General features: G+C 38.6%; 1 protein-coding gene across 1 annotated transcript in view; it reads left to right on the top strand.

Moving 5' to 3' along the window:
- LOC136867331 (protein phosphatase methylesterase 1) overlaps positions 1 to 21,521 on the top strand; it is a 139,352-nt gene that overhangs the window by 39,068 nt on the left and 78,763 nt on the right. Inside the window, exon 5 of the mRNA XM_067144490.2 lies at positions 11,707 to 11,772. Within this exon, the coding sequence (XP_067000591.2) occupies positions 11,707 to 11,772 (66 nt within the window). The remainder of the gene's footprint in view (positions 1 to 11,706; positions 11,773 to 21,521) is intronic.

Genomic DNA, 21,521 nt, shown 5'->3' with positions numbered 1-21,521 from the left:
AAGTAGATTCCTGAAGGTGATGTCCAGAATCAATTGGTAGAAAGGGAAAGCCCCAAGTTTGGAAAAGGAATTTAAAACAAAAACCCAAAAGTGGAAGGTGTGCAGAAGTGGTGGGAAGTAAACAGCGCAGATTTTAGAGAAGTGTGGGTAGAGGTTTTTGTATAAAACATCACGGAAGGGAATTCCAGTGGATAAGGAAAGTGGAACGACTAACTGCAGAAGGCATTGTAATAGAAAAAGGAAGCTAAGAAAATGTGGAACAGTTTGGAACATAACGAGGATAAAACACAGTACACATTAGCAAATAAGAGGGCTCAGAGGGCTTAGGAAAGGCAAAAGCAGTAGCAGTAGATAGAATGTACGAAGAGATGGAAACTAAACAAGACCCGAAGAAAATTTACAGGATAGCCAGGCAAAGAGATGGAGCAACTAAGGACTTTACCCACCTAAGGATGGATGAAGAGTACCGATATATTGTGCTGAAAAATGTTGATGATAAGAGGTGATGGAGGTGATAGAAGAACAGCAGTGAGCATCTACTTAATGAAGAGAACCCACAAACCACCCTTGAAGAAGGTGTACCAGATCTAGAAGTGATGGGCAGTATTAGTAGAGCCCTGCATGGATGCAGATGTCCGCGAAATTATTTTCTTGGCGGATGCAAATTGAATGGCAGTGCAGATAATTTTGGTGATATTTTCTAAATAATGAAGTTTATTACTTTTCATTCAGGTATACTCTTATGTTTGCTTCTGGTTAGGTGACCCATGGCAGTGCTATGGGAGAATGGTGATATATAAAGAGCCTTGAGACCATAAAGCCGTAAATTTGATGTAAGCCTAACTGGCTTCTGCTCGCAATTAATGGAAGGAAGGAACAAAGTTCAATAGGTCGGTAGTTACTCCAAGAGAAATTCCCTCATAAACCTGTGACTGAAGGGGTTCTGGTGCCAGGTATCAGGCCTATTGCAGAGATGTCAACTATTATGATTCAGTCTTAATAGTTACGAATGACCCGTCACAATTACGCTTTTACAAATCACACACCACAAATTATGATTTTTTTTTGTTGATTTTTAAATCTAAGTGTAAGAAGTGTTCAAAAGGATACACAAGGAATGCCATTACAGCTTGAATTCTCTGAATATTATTTTCATATTTCTCAGTAATGATTTATACCCCTTTCCTGTCCCACGTGTAGGACTATTTCGAGTTTTCACGCGCTGAATGCAGTGTGTGCTTCCAGTACCAGAAAAATAGGCACCTGTGAAGTGGTATATCTTGCGGAATAGTTGTCTTTGTTCGTCACATGGCCAGACTTCCATGCAACCATACAAGTTCTTTTGTCTTTGTTTTGGCGGCAAAGTGGTGTCAAACTCCGTTTCATTGTGGATACTGTGTGTGTGACTGTTGAAGTATGTATTGCGATTTTGGTTGCCAAATTTACATGTATTGTTCTTCTAGGATATATGCTAATCATGTTACAAAGTGCAAAAAGTTTGAAATAATGAAGCGATTTCTTGTGCAGGAAAATACGCGTGGTGACGTTGCCGTGATTAGTGACGCTAGTAATAAACCAAAAATAGTTTTTAAAAATTTGGGAGGAATACTCGAAAGACTGTCCCTGTTTACTGTGTTCCTTAAAATCTCATTTACACGTGTTTTGTAGTGTGTGCAGCAGTGATTTTTCAGTTGCGCATGGTGAGGAAGAACAGAGCCTCCGTGGCTCAGGCGTCAGTGCGCCGGCCTCTCACCGCTGGGTTCCATGGTTCAAATCCCAGTCACTTCATGTGAGATTTGTACTGGACAAAGCGGAGGTGGGCCAGGTTTTTCTCAGAGTATTCCGGTTTTCCCTGTCATATTTAATTCCAGCAACACTCTCCAATATCATTTCATTCCATCTATGATTCATTAATCCTTGCCCCAGAGGAGTGCGACAGGCTTCGGCAGCCGTCACAATTCCTATCCTCGCTGCTAGATGGGGGCTTCATTATTTCATTCCTGACCCTATCAAATGACTGGAAACAGGCTGTGGATTTTCATTTTCATGGTGATGAAGAACAAGACTGAGTTCCGTGCTAATATGAGCACCGAATTGTTAAGTGCTCTGTTAGTGCAGAGGATGCACATGATATCAAAAGGAAAAGCATGTAACCAGTGTAAGTTTACCAAACAGCAACTACAAGCTACTAGGAGAGCAACTACAGTACTCAACAAAAGAAAGGATCCTTCAACCTCCACTCAGATATGTACTGCAGATCACCTGTTGCTTTAGCTGGTAAGAATCATACACTCTTTATATGCCAGTCGTTGAATATCTGGTTGAATTGTGTGTTGTTCATTGATTTTTCAATGATATGTAAGTTAGTAAGATCTCCAAAAAAAATTCTACGGTCGCCTCCCCCCCGTCCCCTTTCACCCTTTGCCCGAACGGCTACATTACGAATTGCCTTTCTTGAAAGTTGGCATCTTTGCTATTATGTTATGTTAACAGATCTATCCATTTCAGTATCTTGGGGTAGTTTAATATTTACAATATCCGCGGATAACTGTTCGCAGATACGGATGAAGGAAGTGCACATACGGAGCGAATGCGAATAATATTTTGTATATCCACGCAGGGCTCTAGGTATTAGCAGGCAAGAAATTGTAATGGCACTAAGAAAAATGAAGACTGGAAAAGCGATTGGCCCTGACGATATCCCCAGTGAAATGTGGAAGTGTATCTGTGAAGAAGGTATTGATATTGATCAGTTGTGGGATCTGATGCAACAGATTTATAGAGAAGAGAGTGTACCTGGACAATGGTTCTAAAAATGTCAATAACAAAACATTACACTCTGTATATACATAAAAAAACGACAAAACGTATGCAGTCAGCAGTGACTGTGCTACTGGAGGTGAGTCCTGCAAAACACATTACTCATACACTTTTATCCAACATTGGGTCACAAGCTCCATTAAGTTTCTTATTTGCTTTCCCATTCAGATGCTATCTTCAACAACCTGTATTCGCACAATTCACAAATTTACTTACAGTATATGAGGTTCTACTAATGTCAGTTAACCACTCCTAGATTTCAAATTCCCAGAAAATGGTAGTTTACAAATTAAACACAGGCAGTCAACCTTATTGAAGCTCTCACAAGAAAAACTGGATTTCTCCTCATCATCATCTTATTACCCCAATTTGTAGATTTCAATCAATAACACACATGCAACATTCAAGATTAAGTGAATGCTGAAATTCTTATAGAAGTACTTTCCACAGATTGGGATGAATTTGACATTCATCAAAATATTATTTTATCCAATGTGAATATCATTAGAAGTAATTTCAAGAATTTATACTGCCGGGCTGTGTGGCTCAGACGGTTGAGGTGCTGGCCTTCCGACCCCAACTTGGCAGGTTCGATCCTGGCTCAGTCCGGTGGTATTTGAAGTTGCTCAAATACTTCAGCCTCGTGTCAGTAGATTTATTGGCACGTAAAAGAACTCCTTTGGGACTAAATTTCGGCACCTCAGCATCTCCGAAAACTGTAAAAAATGTACTTAGTGGAACGTAAAGCAAATAACATTACAGTATTCAAGAATTTATACCTGTTGCAATGTCACCAGACACAAAATTTTATTTTTTAAGACACATCAAACTTCATAACACAGCTCATGAGCACTTCACCCAATTTTAAGTATAAGTTTCATCATTGTTTCATGTATATATACAAAGTCTAAATTTTTTACTATAAGTTGCTGAGGATGATCATTACAGTATATGATTGAAACTAGTCCCACATTGTGTTGTATAAATAGTCAGGTATAATAAACATGTATTGAGTGGAATCCTTATCTCAGCTTATTGTATAAATATGGGCCAAAATGAAGATAACAGCATATGAAGTTCATATCGTACAAAGGGGAATGAAGTTGAAAACCCATAAACAAATTTTGGATAAGTACGTTACGATAACATTGACAATATGACAAATTTCATTCAAAAGCAAAGAAAATGCACACTGTGTATGAAGTGTAAAGCTGGCCTCCATTCAAATGGTTGTTTCATATCTTATCATTTGAGGCACTACATGACTGAAGTGAAATTACAGATAGACCTGTTTTACAAGTTAAAATACAGCAATTTTTGAAGTTCATAATTGTTGCAGACTTCGTACACATAGCAGATGATATCACCCCCCTTGTGACCATGGACTGTATGTGACATACCAGTCATAATTTCTACAATTATCAATAAAATACTACATGAGTACCCATTTTTATTTAAACCAACCAATAAGTAGTAAACCCACATAATTCCATTAAGAAACTCCCACTTTTTGAATTGCGGCCATCATTAGATTTTTTCATATCGTATTTTATCCATTCTCATGACTGCATTCATCCACCTCAACATTTTTAAATCTGCCAAATCAATTTTCTTTTTCCATACTTCTTGATCCCCCATGTTTCCACTCCATACACCATTGCAGGCGTAACCACAAGTTTATAAACCTTTTCCTTCAGTTTTATATTCAATCTCCTGTCACAAAATGCACCTGACATCTTCCTACAGTTCAGCCAGCCAGCGTTTATCCTATGTGTCAACTCTGAGTCCAAATTCTCCTTCTTTTCCACTGTAGAACCACGTTACTTAAATTTCTCCACTCTGTCCAATATTTCATCCCTAATTTTGATCGATCCCTCTCCCTGCCCTCCAAAGTTGAAGTACACTGTTTTGTTTCTGTTTATCTTCAATCCTCTTTCCTCTTATATTGTACACCATGATTCCAACTTTCGCTGTAACGCGTCCCTGTTGGTACTGCACAGTACATCATCATCGGCAAACAGCGCACACCATGGCGCTTGATCCCTGATTCTTCCGCTTAATACATCTATCACAAGTTCAAAGATGTATGGACTTAATCAAGATTCCTGATGAAAGGTGAAATCCCATTTGTACAATCATCCAGTCTTACAGTTCTATGCAAGTGTAAACCCTCGTCTGCACTACTCCATACATGTCCTGCACCAAGTGTACATACTTTTCAGATACACATCTTTCGCTCATGCTCCTCCAAACATCCTGCCGAGGTACCTTGTTGTTATGCCTTCTCCAGGTTGATAAATACAAAGTGCAGTTCTCTTTCTTGAAACTTTTCCATAACCTTGGTTCCATGGTTCCCTCACGAGGCATGAATCCAAACTGTTCTTCACTGAGCCTTTTCTGAATGATTCACTCCCGTTGTTTCATTGAATGTGATAATTGTATCCCTCTTTATTTTACTGCATTTCTGAATATCCTCTTTCTCTTTGTAGAAGGCCACCAATGTTGGACGTGTGAGTAATGTGTTTAAGAGGACTTGCCTACAGTAGCACTGTCACTGCTAATTGTATAAGTTTTGTCATTGTTTTTTATATAAAAAAAATACAGGGGGATCACTGTTGCTCATGCTCATAGGTTTAACCTTGAATTACCGTACACATGTCCCCCAGGTAGTGCAAAGTGTGCAACATTAGAATAAGAGGAGACCGAACTGTGAACTGTCGTATACGACCTCTTGGTCAAGGAAAACTGAGGAGAAAACACACCTAGAGACCCTTTTCAGGACCCTCAAGTTCGTAACATTGGCCCTTCAACGAAAATATGCCAACTTTACAACGAGGGCATAAGCAGAGCAAATTGTGAACATCTAGCAAAGATTCTCAAAGAACACCAGGCTCATATCATCCTGATTCAAGAAACCACACAGAAAATGATCTCCAGCTGCAATCCAGAGGGAGAATTCCAGGATTTAAAATAGTGTCATCAATTAATCAGTTTACTTTGTACCTTGCACTGTCACAACAGAGATATCGTGTTCTGTGATACCATTTTTTTTTTCTTTTTTTTAAACCAGATATCACCCTATCACCCACTGTCAAGTCTTGCCATCCTCCTCAGATAATGAAATATTTACTACCTCAGTCGAAGTCTGTTCATTTATTTACTCGTGTAAGAATCATTCTTAATCATACAGTTAAAATAATAATTAAACTATTTACAAAAATTAACAAGCAAAGGAAATTGACCAAATTTACTGTACATTCAGATCAGGGATTGTGATCCTATGCCACGCGTGTCACTAGGTGACATGCAAACACGATTTCGGTGTCACGCCACATGAACATATTAAAGTTTTTGTATACGTCTTGTGCTACAGACTATACATATCTCATGGATCGTATAGTCAGTGTTTCATGTGTAAGAAATAAATATCGAAAACCTGGCCGTCAGTCAGTGAGTGAAGTTTGACTTGTGTGTGGTAACCAGTAGCGCGTAATTGTTCGTTGTGTATTACTGCTTATTGAATGTCATTTGTATATGGATTTCACAAACATGTTTTCGGTGCTGAAAAAAAAAACCCCACGGAAACTTAACAATGGTAGTGACCAGATTCTTCAAGAACAGTGGACAAGGGAATTTGGAGTGATAGAAGCAATAAAGCTTTGTGTTGCCTGTACTTGAAAACTGTTGTGTCCCACACATTTAATGTAGGCATAAAGCGCCATTTCAAGACGAATTGTTTAAATGTTCGTTCCATGCCAAGTGAAGAAATAAGAAAGCTCGTTTCTCAGAAAATCAAACAGTACGTTTTGTATCATCTTTCATGCCAAGGAATAATATCAGTGCAGTTGTTTCCATCTGCCTCACTACACATTAGAGCATGGGAAACCGATTTCTGATGGTGAATTCTTGAAACAAAATTTCTTATTGATGTCCGATACATTAACTGAAGACTTTCCTAACAAACAACAAATAATTAACAGAATTAAAAGAAATGCCAGCCAGCCAAAGTACTGTCAAGGGTAGAATAATGAGAATGAGTGAAGATGTTTCGGAGCAATTGAAAGCTGATTCGGATAACTTCCAGATGTATTCAGTATGTCTTGATGAAAGCACGTATGTGACCTTACAAGAAAGGATTGCTGTTTTGCCTGATTTTCTGGTGGAAATGTGATGAGGGAGGAATTAGTTAAATTGTTGAGTTTACGAAGTATGGCAATAGGTAAAGATGTAATGAAGGATGTGAAGCAAGAACTTGTATTAAAAAATGGGGTTTGACTTGCAGAATGTTGCCTCAAGTGTGGGTATTCATAATGGGTTTGTGCAATTTCTTAAAGAAAAATTAAACACCCTATTTTACAGTTCCATCGTATGTTATAGCAGGAAGCCCTATGTGCAAAAGAAGGTATGCAGTAATTTGAAAGAGTATCTAAAATTGTGAACTTCATACCGGCACATGCTCTAAATAATTGCCAGTTCTTGAAAATGTTACACGAAGTGGAATCTCACTGTGGTGTACTTGTGATGTACAATAATGTTTGCTGGCTGAGTCGTGGGGCAAGTACTCCAGAGGCTTGTCGAGCTCTTGGATGAAATTCGCTTCTTCATGATAGAAAAGCACAAAGAATTCCCAGAATTCACGGACCCTATTTGGCTGTGCGAATGAATGTTTCTCCGTGATTTTACAGCAGTATACAATCATATGAATAACGAACTGCAAGGAAAGGGACATACTGCAGATAGATTGTTTGAGATCATAAAATAATTCCAGAGAAAACGTGTATTCATCAGTTTTAAGTACTTACCTTCACTTAAAGTACAACTTGAACTGATGTCAAATTTTGCAAATCAATTAACTTTTGAAGGCAAAAAAAAATTATTTGTAAGAAGTATGTGGACATCTCACAAAAATCGAAACAAATAATTTCCAAGAGATTTTTCCAATTTTGAGATTTGGTGAAAACATTGCACTTTATTACAGAAACTCATATTGCACAAATGAGTGACATTAAGGTCAATTTTTTACTGACCATTTAGAAATGGAGTTGATTGAATGTGAAGAAAGCAGTACATGGGTGAACAAATTTGTACAACTTGGTGAAGCATGGGTGAAAATAGACTGTGTTGTTGATGGTGAATATTATCTCCAGAAGCCAGATAACTTAATACGTGAACAATGGGACAGCCTACCACTAAAGATTTCGGTGATGAAGAAACTTGCTACAGCATTACTTACTTTGTTTTGGTCATCATATGCATACGAACAACTATTTTCTACAATGAACGTTGTGAAGTCAACAGTTAGAAGCCGTCTTGATTCAGACATGAGTGCTTCTTGTGTGTTATTGAAGACAAGAAGTTATGAGGCTAATATAAATGACATGGGTACTAAATGTGTGAACGATATTTCACTTAAAGTCCATTAGCAATATTCGTGATTTCAATTGTTATATCCAATAATATTTAATGACGAAGTGTGTTACAATGGGAGCTTATTATATATATGTACAAGTAATGTTAGGTTTTCTCCAAATACTTAAAAATGTATTTTTGATATATTTGCAAAATACAACCACGAAGCATGCAATCAAATGTATTTACAAGATATATATTAAATTAGTAAGTAAATAAATAAATCATTAAATGAATAAATAACATATTATGATACATAATTGGGAATTAAGAAAGGAAATCGGAGGGGGGGGGGGTATATTGTAGCCATTCCTTAAAAGAAAATAACAAGTGGCACAGTAAACAGTTGAGAATAATAAACCAGACTTAAAATAGCACACTAGCTGGTAAAGGTTCGCCATCCCTGATCCAGATGGTGTTTTTCCAAAACTGAGCCGCAACTAGGACGTTGTCATCAGCAAGCATTAAATCTTGCTCTGAGCATAAAAATGGGCAGAGATGACATTGTTACATATGGTTCACTATTTGTTCTTCACCGCAGTCACACTTGCTGTCCTCTGATATCTGATGTCCCTGCCGACACCAGTTCTTAATCGGTTAAGGTACCTCCAAACACTCCAGTCTTCATTGTAGCCAGCTGGAAGATATGTGATGTACCCACTTGGCCCACGGATGTATGACAAAATTATAACGTGGCGGGTCACTTTAATATTAAAATAAATAAATGATATGTCATTGTTTCTCCATAACCAGTACCCCAAGGGCACCAGTCTTCAAGCTTATGGCTTGAAAACAAAAGTAGATAATTAATAATAATAATAATAATAATAATAATAATAATAATACGTAATGAGACTCAAAAAACTCCCAGGGGTGAGGTGAACGGAACACAGACCATTAAGTACACTAACTTGGAATTTAAGGATCATTAATAATCATTTCATAAAATACAAATTAAAACAGCTATTTATTAAGATGAAAAACGTGACGTAACGGCGTTTTAACGTCATCTGAACTTATGGAAGCAAAATAAAAATTGAATGAAATTAATTTTTAAAATGAACTGTTGCGCGAAGACTTGCAGTAACTTATGCCATAAGCTCACCATATGTAGACTCTGTTGTCTTGAAGCTGATGATGTGTGGATCTCGTACCGGCGGCTTCTCTGTTGTTGGATTCCAGTCCTACTTCTACATTTCCTGTCCTTAACACTTCCTACTGTACTCCTTACATAAAGTCATAATTATTATTATTATTAGAAAAGCGCACGAATGTGCATTATAAAGATCATTGACCGTTTTAGTCTTTGCTATAATCGCATAGAGATTTGTTGTTGTTTTTACATCTTGTGATGTGATACATGTCACAGAACTGATCACACAGTGAACATTCACATTTTTCATTTGGGTCGTGATAAGACATATTTTTACATATTTTATGGTGGTACCCGTGTACTGCTAGTTTTATTATCACATGTCTTAGCTTCTGGTTGGCGTTCGTCCAATTTCGATCCCACATGGCATCTGTGCTGTAGAACTCTAGCGGAATTTCTTCTCTCTTCTTCCGCCTCTCCGCTAGGTGTGCTTCTACATTCATTGTGGTAGTTTTATCCTCAGTTCTTCAATAAGAAAGGGTTCCCGTGCTAGTTCGTATGTTAGGCGGGAACGCGTGTATTTTGAGATGCCCATTATGGTCTTTAGGAATTTTGCCTTAACTCCTTCTATGGTGGCCAGGTCTCTCTTTGTTAGTCTTTCCCATATCAAGTGGATTCCATAGGTGAGTATTGGTAGGATCGTTGTGTCAAATAGGCGCATAGCTGTTTTTAAGAATAACTGCTGTAGATTGTTGATGTCGTACATGGTTTTCATGGCTGCAACTGCTTTGTCTTTTATGTGTAGTCTGAATGTCCCAGTAGTCTGTAAGGTTATTCCCAGGTATTTGAATGAGTTTACTATTTCCACTTTGCCGTCTTCGTATTCTGCGTTTGCTGCGTTTCGTCCGCCTTTCCGAAAGACCATCTGTTGAGTTTTTTTCCAGTTTATTTTCAGGCTGTTATTTCCTGCCCATTCAGCCAGCGCTGAGAAAGCGTGTTGGAGCTCTTCCTTCTTTGTTGACCCTAGGACCATGTCGTCTGCATATATGTAGATCACTGCATCCTTTGCTCTTTCTCTGATTGCTTTTGTTACGTACGCGGTGGCAATATTGAATAGTATGGGGCTGAGTGGATCACCTTGCAGCACTCCATTAGTTTGTTTCTTCGGTTTAACTATATCTTTTACCTTGACATTCCACTAGGGCGTTTCTTGATCCTCTATGGCAACCTCGTCAGAATGATAGGGAGAGAAAAGACTCTTCCAAAAGAGTGGACGATAGGGGTCATTATACCAATTTTCAAGAAAGGAGACAGGAAGTAATGTGAAAATGATAGTGGAGTAACAATGATACCTCATACAGCTAAGATTAATGAAAGAATCTTGGATAAACGAATAAGAGACAGAGTAGAGGTAAAATAGGCAGAACACCAGTATGGATTCAGAAGAGGCAAGTCCATGTTTGATCCGATATTTACATGGCGTCAAATGATGGAAAGGTATTGAAATGAAGTGGCGTATGGCTTTTAGTGCCGGGAGAGTCTGATGACATGTTCGGCTCGCCAGGTGCATGTATTTTGATTTGACACCCGTAGGCGACCTGCACGTCATGATGAAGACGACACATACACCCAGCCCCGTACCAGCGAAATTAACCAGTAATGGTTAAAATTCCCGACCCTGCCGGGAATCGAACCCGGAACCCCTGTGACCAAAGGCCAGAACGCTAACCATTTAGCCATGAAGCCGGACATGGAAAGGTATTGGGAATATGGAAAGGACATAGTAGTAACATTTCTAGATATTGAAAAGGCATATGACAGTATCCCAAGGAATTTGGAATTGAAAACATTGGCAGAGGCACAGATTGGGAACGGGAGGTATAACAGTCCATGGGAAACCTCTAGAGAAAATATGTACGTATCAGTACCTTGGGAGTATGATATCATAAGATAGAAGAATGAGACAGGAGATTTAAGTATAGGATTTGAATAGTCATTTTACGTTACCAGTGCCTTCATTTAAACACAGAACCACAAATCTTAGGTAGCTGGAATGCCACTGAAATTACCATGGTGCAGATAAATTAGAAATATAATTTCTCTCTGCTTATCTTAAGTGTTATTTTGCACGTAGTGAAATAACTTTTTAACTTTCTTTTCCTTTTGAAATATCTTTGGTTGCTACATCACTTCTTTTCCGTAACATAGCAATACATTTTGAGTTTTGTAATATTACAGTTAGTACAGTATTCTAAGTTTTAATGAGAAAATACTGTTTTCTTTGAGTGTTTAGTTTAGAGACACACTTTCTCAGTTTGAAGAGTCATCTGTGTGTTATAAACCATTTATTCTGTTGTTAATTCATATTCATATTCTCTTTGCAGTGTACGAAGTGGACAGGTTAGAAATGTTGAGTCTGCGAAGGTATCGATGCCTGGACAGATAAAGAAGTATGTATTCTTTTTTATAAACCTCTTCTATTACCACACACTTTTTCCCCTTTTATAATTATTGCTTGCAGACAGTTATCTCCTTTGTGCCAGTTCATGTATCTGTGCTATCTGTTGTTGAAATTGATATGATAATAGCCAAAGTAAATTAATTTTCTGTAGGTTTCTTTAATGCTAAATCCTTTGGTTATTTCTCCTGGGAAGGAAACTACAATTTTTGTATTAGGTAATATGGATAAGGATGTGTGTGATTATGTGGAAGATTAAATATGTTACTTACTGGTTCTCTTGTGTGCTATGTCCAGGAAGGTACATTTTAACCAATTTGTGAATACTAATAAATAATAATAGAATATCATAAATAAAATATATAAATAACTGAATAAATAAAACTTCATAAAATACTTGAAATACATTAAATTAATAAAAATAAAATATCAAAATGTCCGTAGTATGGGCGCCAGAGTTTACCAGAATGGATCCCTCTAATTTAGATAGGGCATGATAATTCTTTATCTCCCATGCCGTGTACATAATGCTGCGTACTGGTACATCTGCTACAGGCCTTACCTAACCTTCTGAAAACGACTAAATAGCTAGGTTCATCAATAACTCCACTGATTCTAAAATAGCTAACTATATTCTCAATAAAATCCGTGCATGAGCACCTCATCAACACACCAAAATATACTTATAATACACAAACAAAAGATTGCTGGAAGACTCCATATTTACAACAACAACAACAACAACAAAGAAAACAGTGGGAAAACAAAAGTGAGAACTAAACCACCATTTGTAGTTAGTTCGTTGAACAATGTACATATATGTAGATAAGAACCCTTCACTGTCTCTGCATCAACTCGACTTAATTCTCATAATCAGCACTTATATCACACAGATACTGTACCTAATAATACTGTGTTCACTGACTTTAACACTTGTTGTAAAGATATATACATTTGAGCAACACACGCTTATCGATCCTGAACATAAATTATGGAAAGTCTGAGATAGGTTTCACCAACATGTAATGCCAGACCGCCAAAAGTGCTACAATACCTAATGCGTAAGCACTCCACAATTTGTCGATCAGCCACTTTCCATGAACATAACAAGACTACATTCCTCGAACGTTGGAAGCCCAGTCAGTATATTGCAGCAGTGTCACTCCAGCACCGCATATCCAGTTTCACTCCCGTATGGTGTTAACACCACTTTCTTCCTGTGTCGTGTATGGTCTCCTTCCTTCTCGTACAGTGTCTCTGGTTGTAGTTTTTCCGCTGTGGCTTCGAAGTATATAAAGATCTCAGCATTCCCCTTCCTCTCACATGATACGCCTAGATTGATCTTTGCCAGCCAATCATGAGTGATCCTCTTGTCAAGATCATGCCCTGAACTTCTTTTTGGTCCCAAGACATAAACAAACGCTGGGGTGTTTCATATGAGTCGTAGAACTTTCCGAGTACAACATCAACAAGCTCACATGATTCTGGGCTATTCACATGATTCATAGAACTTCCCGACGACAACAACAAGTACATCTCATAAGACACTGGGATGTCCGCATAAGTCATACAAATTATCAAAGCCCAATATAGCAATGTTTTCCCAGCCGTATGTACAAAACAAATTACTAATACCTACATATGTGGAGACTTCTCAGCTTACAAATATTAATGACAAAATATACAAATGAAATACTGACAATAATAATAATAATAATAATCATAATAATCATAATAATAATATGTCTATATAAAAGCAACACTGATTGTTTCATATACCATTGAACACAATCCCTTCTTACTACTGTACACTTAACTCAAAATTGATAATATATACATCCCAGGTGCAAATCCTATCTCTTAAATCTGCGAAGGCTATAGATATTAAATGTCCCAAGGACCTTGTTGTCAGCGGTTAGGAGCCTATAAGCACACTTGCCTGTTCTACTGTCCACAGTATACGGACCCTGATATAAATGGAAAAGAAAACTATATATAAACTTAACAAGATCTCAACATCGATAGACGAGGAATACGTACTGCAATAAAATCTAAATATATCTCGAATCCAATCTATCTCACAAACATTCATCCCATCCAGTCACACAGGAATCATACAAACTTTCATTTGGAACATTCATAACCAAGAAATCCCTATTTCTGAAATACGTAGGAATCTCACTATGTTTCCTCTTCCACAAAAACATAATTAATGGAAGCAAACAGATCACATACTTTTTCACACATTCCACATCGATATACAACACGTCATTCAAATCATACGCACAACTCTCAGCCTTAAATGAAACTTTACACATTCGCTTGAACAGACTTTCTTTCATCTCACGCACACTTCCATTCTCACTTTCCTTAAACATTTCCAACACATGCACATGATCTCTGACACAAGAATTTCTCACAAAATCTTCAAACCCTGAATCACCATACAATTTACCACCCTTCCAATGAATCTCATTAAGCACAAAACTTGACATACTATTCGCTTCAAACAACCCTTTACGAACAACGATCATAGTTAACTCACACTTATCATACACATGTACTTCAATTACCTCAATCTCATTCACACCACACTTAGCACACGTACCATCACTCACGCTCACTCTATTACTGAAATCGTTACCATAATTCACTTCAGATTACCATCTTTACTACTTAATGCCCCAACAATTAAACCATCTTCACCACCTTCCATACCGGCTCCTATTTTCACTAGCTTCATGCCAACAACACTGCTACTCTCAACTCTCTTACCAGAAGTTTCATTAATCTCAGTCACCATTTTCACACATAATCGACTAATTTTACTCTTCTCACGTCCACTTAAATCAACAAAAACATCCTCATGATGTATACTCCGTAAAAACTCTTCACTCACTAAACAACCTTCATCAACTTCACTAAAACTTCACTTTCAATTTCAGAAACTTCTGTAAATTTATCGATCGCAACACCGTTATTACCATCACCACTAGCACAAAGTAAGACATCCGACACATCTTTCTTACCTTCATCACGCCCCCTATTCTGAAGATCCCTCTGATAGTCAATTTCACTCTCTACTTGATCAAATGCCACCCTTAACACTTTACCTCGCTCGTCAATCTTATTGGACAATCCATCAAACATATTACCGATTTTGCTAGACAGTAGAACATTATTATTATCAATTTTACTGGACAGTTCAAGCCTCTGACTATCAATCTTACTGTTAACAACATTTAATTCCACACTCACTGAATTTAACTCCTTACTCTGACTATCCATCGTACTGTACAATTCACCCTTCAACTCTTCGTTCTTATTAAGAAGCAACTGAAGCATACTACGAATGGAAGCCTCCTCTAGATCCCCTACTTTCTGAGTTTGAGGCGGGTTACTCGGTTCCTCACCTATCGTTGCCAATTGATCTTTTCTACTATCAGCCATTTCGCTAGTCTCACTTAAATTAGATAAACACAATGTGGTGTAATTCTTTTGACCTCTCTTATCCTGATTCTTAGTACCAGCAACTTTAACAACCTCTCTACTTCTTAATTTTATAATACTCAACTCGCTACAACATTTCTTCATACTCCAACATACATATCACGTACATATAAAACACTTCACTGACATAGTTTGCAGAATTCCAACGACACCTGACAAGTGCACCTACGCTTCTAAGCCTAACAGATGTACCAATCATTCAGGCCCATGCTGGGTGCCAATTGTAACAATTTGTGAATACTAATAAATAATAATATAATATCATAAATAAAATATATAAATAATTAACTGAAATAATAAAACTTCATAAAATACTTGAAATACATTAAATTAATAAAAATAAATAATCGAAATGTCCGTAGTATGGGCACCAGAGTTCACCAGAATGGATCCCTCGAATTTAGATAGAGCATGATAATTCTTTATCTCCCAGGGCGTGTACATAATGCTGCGTACTGGTACATCTGTTACAGGCCTTACCTAACCTTCTGAAAACGACTAAATACCTAGGTTCATCAATAACTCCACTGATTCTAAAATAGCGAACTATATTCTCAATAAAATCCGTGCATGAGCACCTCATCAACACACCAAAATATACTTATAATACACAAACAAAAGATTGCTGGAAGACTCCATATTTACAACAACAACAAAGAAAACAGTGGGAAAACAAAAGTGAGAACTAAACCACCATTTGTAGTTAGTTCGTTGAACAATGTACATATATGTAGATAAGAACCCTTCACTGTCTTTGCATCAGCTCGACTTAATTCTCATAATCAGCACTTATATCACACAGATACTGTACCTAGTAATACTGTGTTCTCGGACTTTAACACTTGTTGGAAAGATATATACATTTGAGCAGCACACGCTTATCGATCCTGAACATAAATTATGGAAAGTCTGAGATAGGTTTCACCAACATGTAATGCCAGACCGCCAAAAGTGCTACAATACCTAATGCGTAAGCACTCCACAATTTGTCGATCAGCCACTTTCCATGAACATAACAAGACTGCGTTCCACGAACATTTGAAGTCCAGTCAGTATATTGCAACAGCGTCACTCCAGCACCGCATATCCAGTTTCACTCCCGTATGGTGTTAACACCACTTTCTTCCTGTACCGTGTATGGTCTCCTTCCTTCTCGTACAGTGTCTCTGGTTGTAGTTTTTCCGCTGTGGCGTCGAAGTATGTAAAGACCTCAGCATTCCCCTTCCTCTCACATGATACGCCTAGATTGATCCTTGCCAGCCAGTCACGAGTGATCCTCTTGTCAACACCATGCCCTGAACTACTTCTTGGTCCCAAGACATAAACAAACGCTGGGGTGTTTCATATGAGTCATAGAACTTTCCGAGTACAACATCATCAAGCTCACGTGATTCTGGGCTATTCACATGATTCATAGAACTTCCCGACGACAACAACAAGTACATTTCATAAGACACTGGGATGTCCGCATGAGTCATACAAATTATCAAAGCCCAATATAGCAATGTTTTCCCAGCCGTATGTACAAACAAATTACTAATACCTACATATGTGGAGACTTCTCAGCTTACAAATATTAATGACAAAATATACAAATGAAATACTGACGATAATAATAATAATAATAATAATAAATCAAATACTGACACTATCTCTCACTTCTACATGTAGTGTGAGGGTGTGATATATGTACTATCACAACATTCTTCTTGATTTTGACATTGGTTTCATAAACATATAAGGGGAGTGATGGACAGATGGAATGAAATTACTGGCTTTGGCTCACTATCCTACCCAGAGGCTATCTGGAAACAGGAATGGGTGGAGACGATGATTTTTGATGTGTATTGTGTTCTGATTAGTTATGTCTCGTAAACAATGAATGTGTCAAGTGTGACACCAGATATTTTCTACATGCTGACATTGTCCACGTCCAAATGTGCAGTAATTTAATTGAGCTCCAGTGCTGGTTTTGCTTTAGCGATCCTCACCTGGACTGTTCGGAAAATAGGTATAAGAATAATCCTTGTGCTTGGTCTCCCTCTCACTCTCTTTCACTAAAACTTCATCTCCATTATCTGTTTTGTTATTCTTTTCACTTCCATCCTCTTTACAGGTCCAAACCATGTTGGTTTACTCCTGTCAGTTCTCTCATTTAGGTTTCCTATTCTGACTTCCTTCCTAACATCTTCATTTCTCACTCTGTCTTTCCTTGACTTTGATATCGTACTACTTAGGTATTTAATTTCGCTGGCTTGAATTCTGCTCTCATTCCTATTTGCCACTTTCCAGGTCTCAGCCGCATAAGTCAATATGGGTGCATAATACATTTTGTAGATAAGAACCCTTTACTGTCTCTGCATCAACTCGAGTTGCCGATTCTCATAATCAGCACTTACAATATCACACAGATACTGTACCTAGTAATACTGTGTTCACTGACTTTAACACTTGTTGTTAGGCTGATTCCAGAGAATAGTCCACCCAAGTAGGAAAAAGTAAATTTTAAAATAAAACTCAACAATTTGTTTCTATGATTGATAAAACATGAAATTGTATTAATTTTATGATATATGTTAATTTATGGATGTCTTTCAGTTTTTAATTGTGTGGTTAATTGAACTTTTATGTAGAGGCTAAATTCATTTGATATTTCTCACTAGTTTTAGGAATTCCTGTTTATTATGATTTATTATGATGAAAAGTTATGAAAATAATTATAGTAAATGTTAATTCTGATGCTCTTTCTCTTCACAGTAAAGTACTTATTTAGATTATTAACAGTTTATATAAGGTGTAATAAAGTGACGAATTTATTGCTGCAGTCCATGTAAACACGAGGCAAAAAAGGTATAAAAGTTTCTGTAGACAAAAAGTGCTTGGCTCATTCTGAATAAAACTTGGTATTCAAAGCCAATACGGTACACCCTTTCAGGTGCTAGCTATATCATTCGTTTAAAATTTCAAATGGATTCATACGATGCTGATAGTAAAATACTTCGCGTATTTCGGCGTTCTCGCGAGCAAGCATTCGGGAAGTTCCCTGCTGCTGCAGCACGCTACCCACAAGATTCAATTTCTGCATCACACTCACTTGTAAAGAACGTATTTTAGAATGGCAGTCGGTGTTCACACTGGGGTGATATTTAATAATGCAGCTTACTCACAGGGAATGTTGTGAACGGTATCACAAGAAGAAAAAGAATGAGGAGCATTTTAAAAGAAAGGATAGGGAAAGGCATGCAAGGAGAAGAAGGAAGATGACACCTGCCCAGTTACGCGTGCGCCACCAACAGGCACGATAATCGGTGAAGAAGCACAAAGCTCAGAAAAAACTTCAGGGCTTATCAACAGTTAATTCCTGTTCTACAAGTCCAACAACACAACCATCACATCGATTGCAGAGCCGAGTATGCCAGCATCTGCTTATAAATGCAAACGAACAGGGGAAAGCTGTAAAGCGTTTGGAGCAGGTTTTACCAGCGAGTCTGCGGAAGAAACGGAAGTTGTTTCTGCGTCGAGTGTAAAATTCGGTGTTAAGTTCATCTACCTCTGGCAGGCACAGGGTCTTCACTTCCAAATCAAGCTTAAATTTTTCAATCCGGATCATATCAGTTGGCCATTTCCTCGAGCAAGAGATTTTATCTCCGTAAAGGATTGTTCTGAACAGAAATTAAAAACGGAAACGATTCATGTGTGTCACATTGCAAGACGCATACAAAGTTTTTAAACAAGAATACCCACATCACGCAATCGGTCGGTCTTCTTTTTGTGGACTTCGACCGAAGTACATTTCCTGCGCACTACCACGAACACTTCATATTCATTTTGTGGGGCCATTCAAAAAATATATAGTTCAAGAAAGAAAATATTCTGAAACTACTACCACACACTCTCTACATCCAGACTACAAGATCGAAGCAGATGACAAAAATCCACCCTGTGGTATAGCTTTTGAAGTGGGTGATTTCGTACTCGGAAAATACAGCAGAAAGGAACATTCAAAATATTGTTTGTACCATAACTGAAAGTAATGGTGATATTTAATTTGTATCCAGTTTTCACAAGTGCAACGAAAAGCTGAACTGTTTTGTGAACCATCGACGAAAGACGAGTGCCTATTAAATGTATGTGAAATCGAAAGAAAATTAACGGTGGCTCGTTTTACTCGTGGGAAATTATATTTTGATGAGTCTGTACCAGAAGCAGAATGAATAAAAGATGTTTTTTCATTTTATTATATTTTTTTCTGACGAAGCTTTCTTTCAAACTGTAGGCTGCGTAAGTGTTGAATGTTCAGTTATTTTTAAATGTTTTAGTTCATTTCACATTCACTGTTATTAGTGTTAAATGTGTGACACTTCACAGAAACACTTTATTATGTAGGCCATATTTCAGTACCAGTATCTGTAGTTATATACATTATTATTATTATTATTATTATTATTATTATTATTATTATTATTATTATTATTATTATTATTATTACACTGACTGACAGAGCAAATGCAACACCAAGAAGGAGTGGTTCGAAAGGGATGAAAGTTGGGGAAAAAACAGAGACGGCACGGACAAATAATTGATGTTTATTTCAAACCGATATGCAGGTTTCACAATGCGCTCGGCATCGACTCAGTAGGATGTAGGACCACCGCGAGCGGCGATGCACGCAGAAACACGTCGAGGTACATAGTCAATAAGAGTGCGGATGGTGTCCTGAGGGATGGTTCTCCATTCTCTGTCAACCATTTGCCACAGTTGGTCGTCCGTACGAGGCTGGGGCAGAGTTTGCAAACGGCGTCCAATGAGATCCCACACGTGTTCGATTGGTAAGAGATCCGGAAAGTATGCTGGCCACGGAAGCATCTGTACACCTCGTAGAGCCTGTTGGGAGATGCGAGCAGTGTGTGGGCGGGCATTATCCTGCTGAAACAGAGCATTGGGCAGCCCCTGAAGGTACGGGAGTGCCACCGGCCGCAGCACATGCTGCACGTAGCGGTGGGCATTTAACGTGCCTTGAATACGCACTAGAGGTGACGTGGAATCATACGCAATAGCGCCCCAAACCATGATGCCGCGTTGTCTAGCGGTAGGGCGCTCCACAGTTACTGCCGGATTTGACCTTTCTCCACGCCGACGCCACACTCGTGTGCGGTGACTATCACTGACAGAACAGAAGCGTGACTCATCGGAGAACACGACGTTCCGCCATTCCCTCATCCAAGTCGCTCTAGCCCGGCACCATGCCAGGCGTGCACGTCTATGCTGTGGAGTCAATGGTAGTCTTCTGAGCGGACGCCGGGAGTGCAGGCCTCCTTCAACCAATCGACGGGAAATTGTTCTGGTCGATATTGGAACAGCCAGGGTGTCTTGCACATGCTGAAGAATGGCGGTTGACGTGGCGTGCGGGGCTGCCACCGCTTGGCGGCGGATGCGCCGATCCTCGCGTGCTGACGTCACTCAGGCTGCGCCTGGACCCCTCGCACGTGCCACATGTCCCTGCGCCAGCCATCTTCGCCACAGGCGCTGTACCGTGGACACATCCCTATGGGTATCGGCTGCGATTTGACGAAGCGACCAACCTGCCCTTCTCAGCCCGATCACCATACCCCTCATAAAGTCGTCTGTCTGCTGGAAATGCCTCCCTTGACGGCGGCCTGGCATTCTTAGCTATACACGTGTCCTGTGGCACACGACAACACGTTCTACAATGACTGTCGGCTGAGAAACCACGGTACGAAGTGGGCCATTCGCCAACGCCGTGTCCCATTTATCGTTCGCTACGTGCGCAGCACAGCGGCGCATTTTACATCATGAGCATACCTCAGTGACGACAGTCTACCCTGCAATTGGCATAAAGTTCTGACCACTCCTTCTTGGTGTTGCATTTGCTCTGTAAGTCAGTGTATTATTATTATTATTATTATTATTATTATTATTATTATTATTATTATTATTATTATTATTATTATCATTATTATTATTATTGGGAGGGGAACGAAGCCTGTAGTTTTACCTTAATTAGCTGTACCTTAATTAAGGCCACGGCCGCTTCCTTCCCATTCCTAGGCCTTTCCTATCCCATTGTCGCCGTAAGACCTATCTGTGTTGGAGCAACGTAAAACAAATAGCAAAAAAAAAATCGCACATGCATTAATTGGGACTCGAACCCAGTCCGTCTTGATGGTTCCAAGCAGCTTGACCGCTGCGCCATCACTCCCCTTCTTTATT

Source organism: Anabrus simplex, chromosome 3 (assembly GCF_040414725.1).
Source record: "Anabrus simplex isolate iqAnaSimp1 chromosome 3, ASM4041472v1, whole genome shotgun sequence".
In the NCBI taxonomy this organism is placed as follows: Eukaryota; Metazoa; Arthropoda; class Insecta; order Orthoptera; family Tettigoniidae; genus Anabrus; species Anabrus simplex.
The sequence above is the reverse complement of the archived record's forward strand: the minus strand, read 5'-3'. Positions and strand labels throughout refer to the sequence as shown.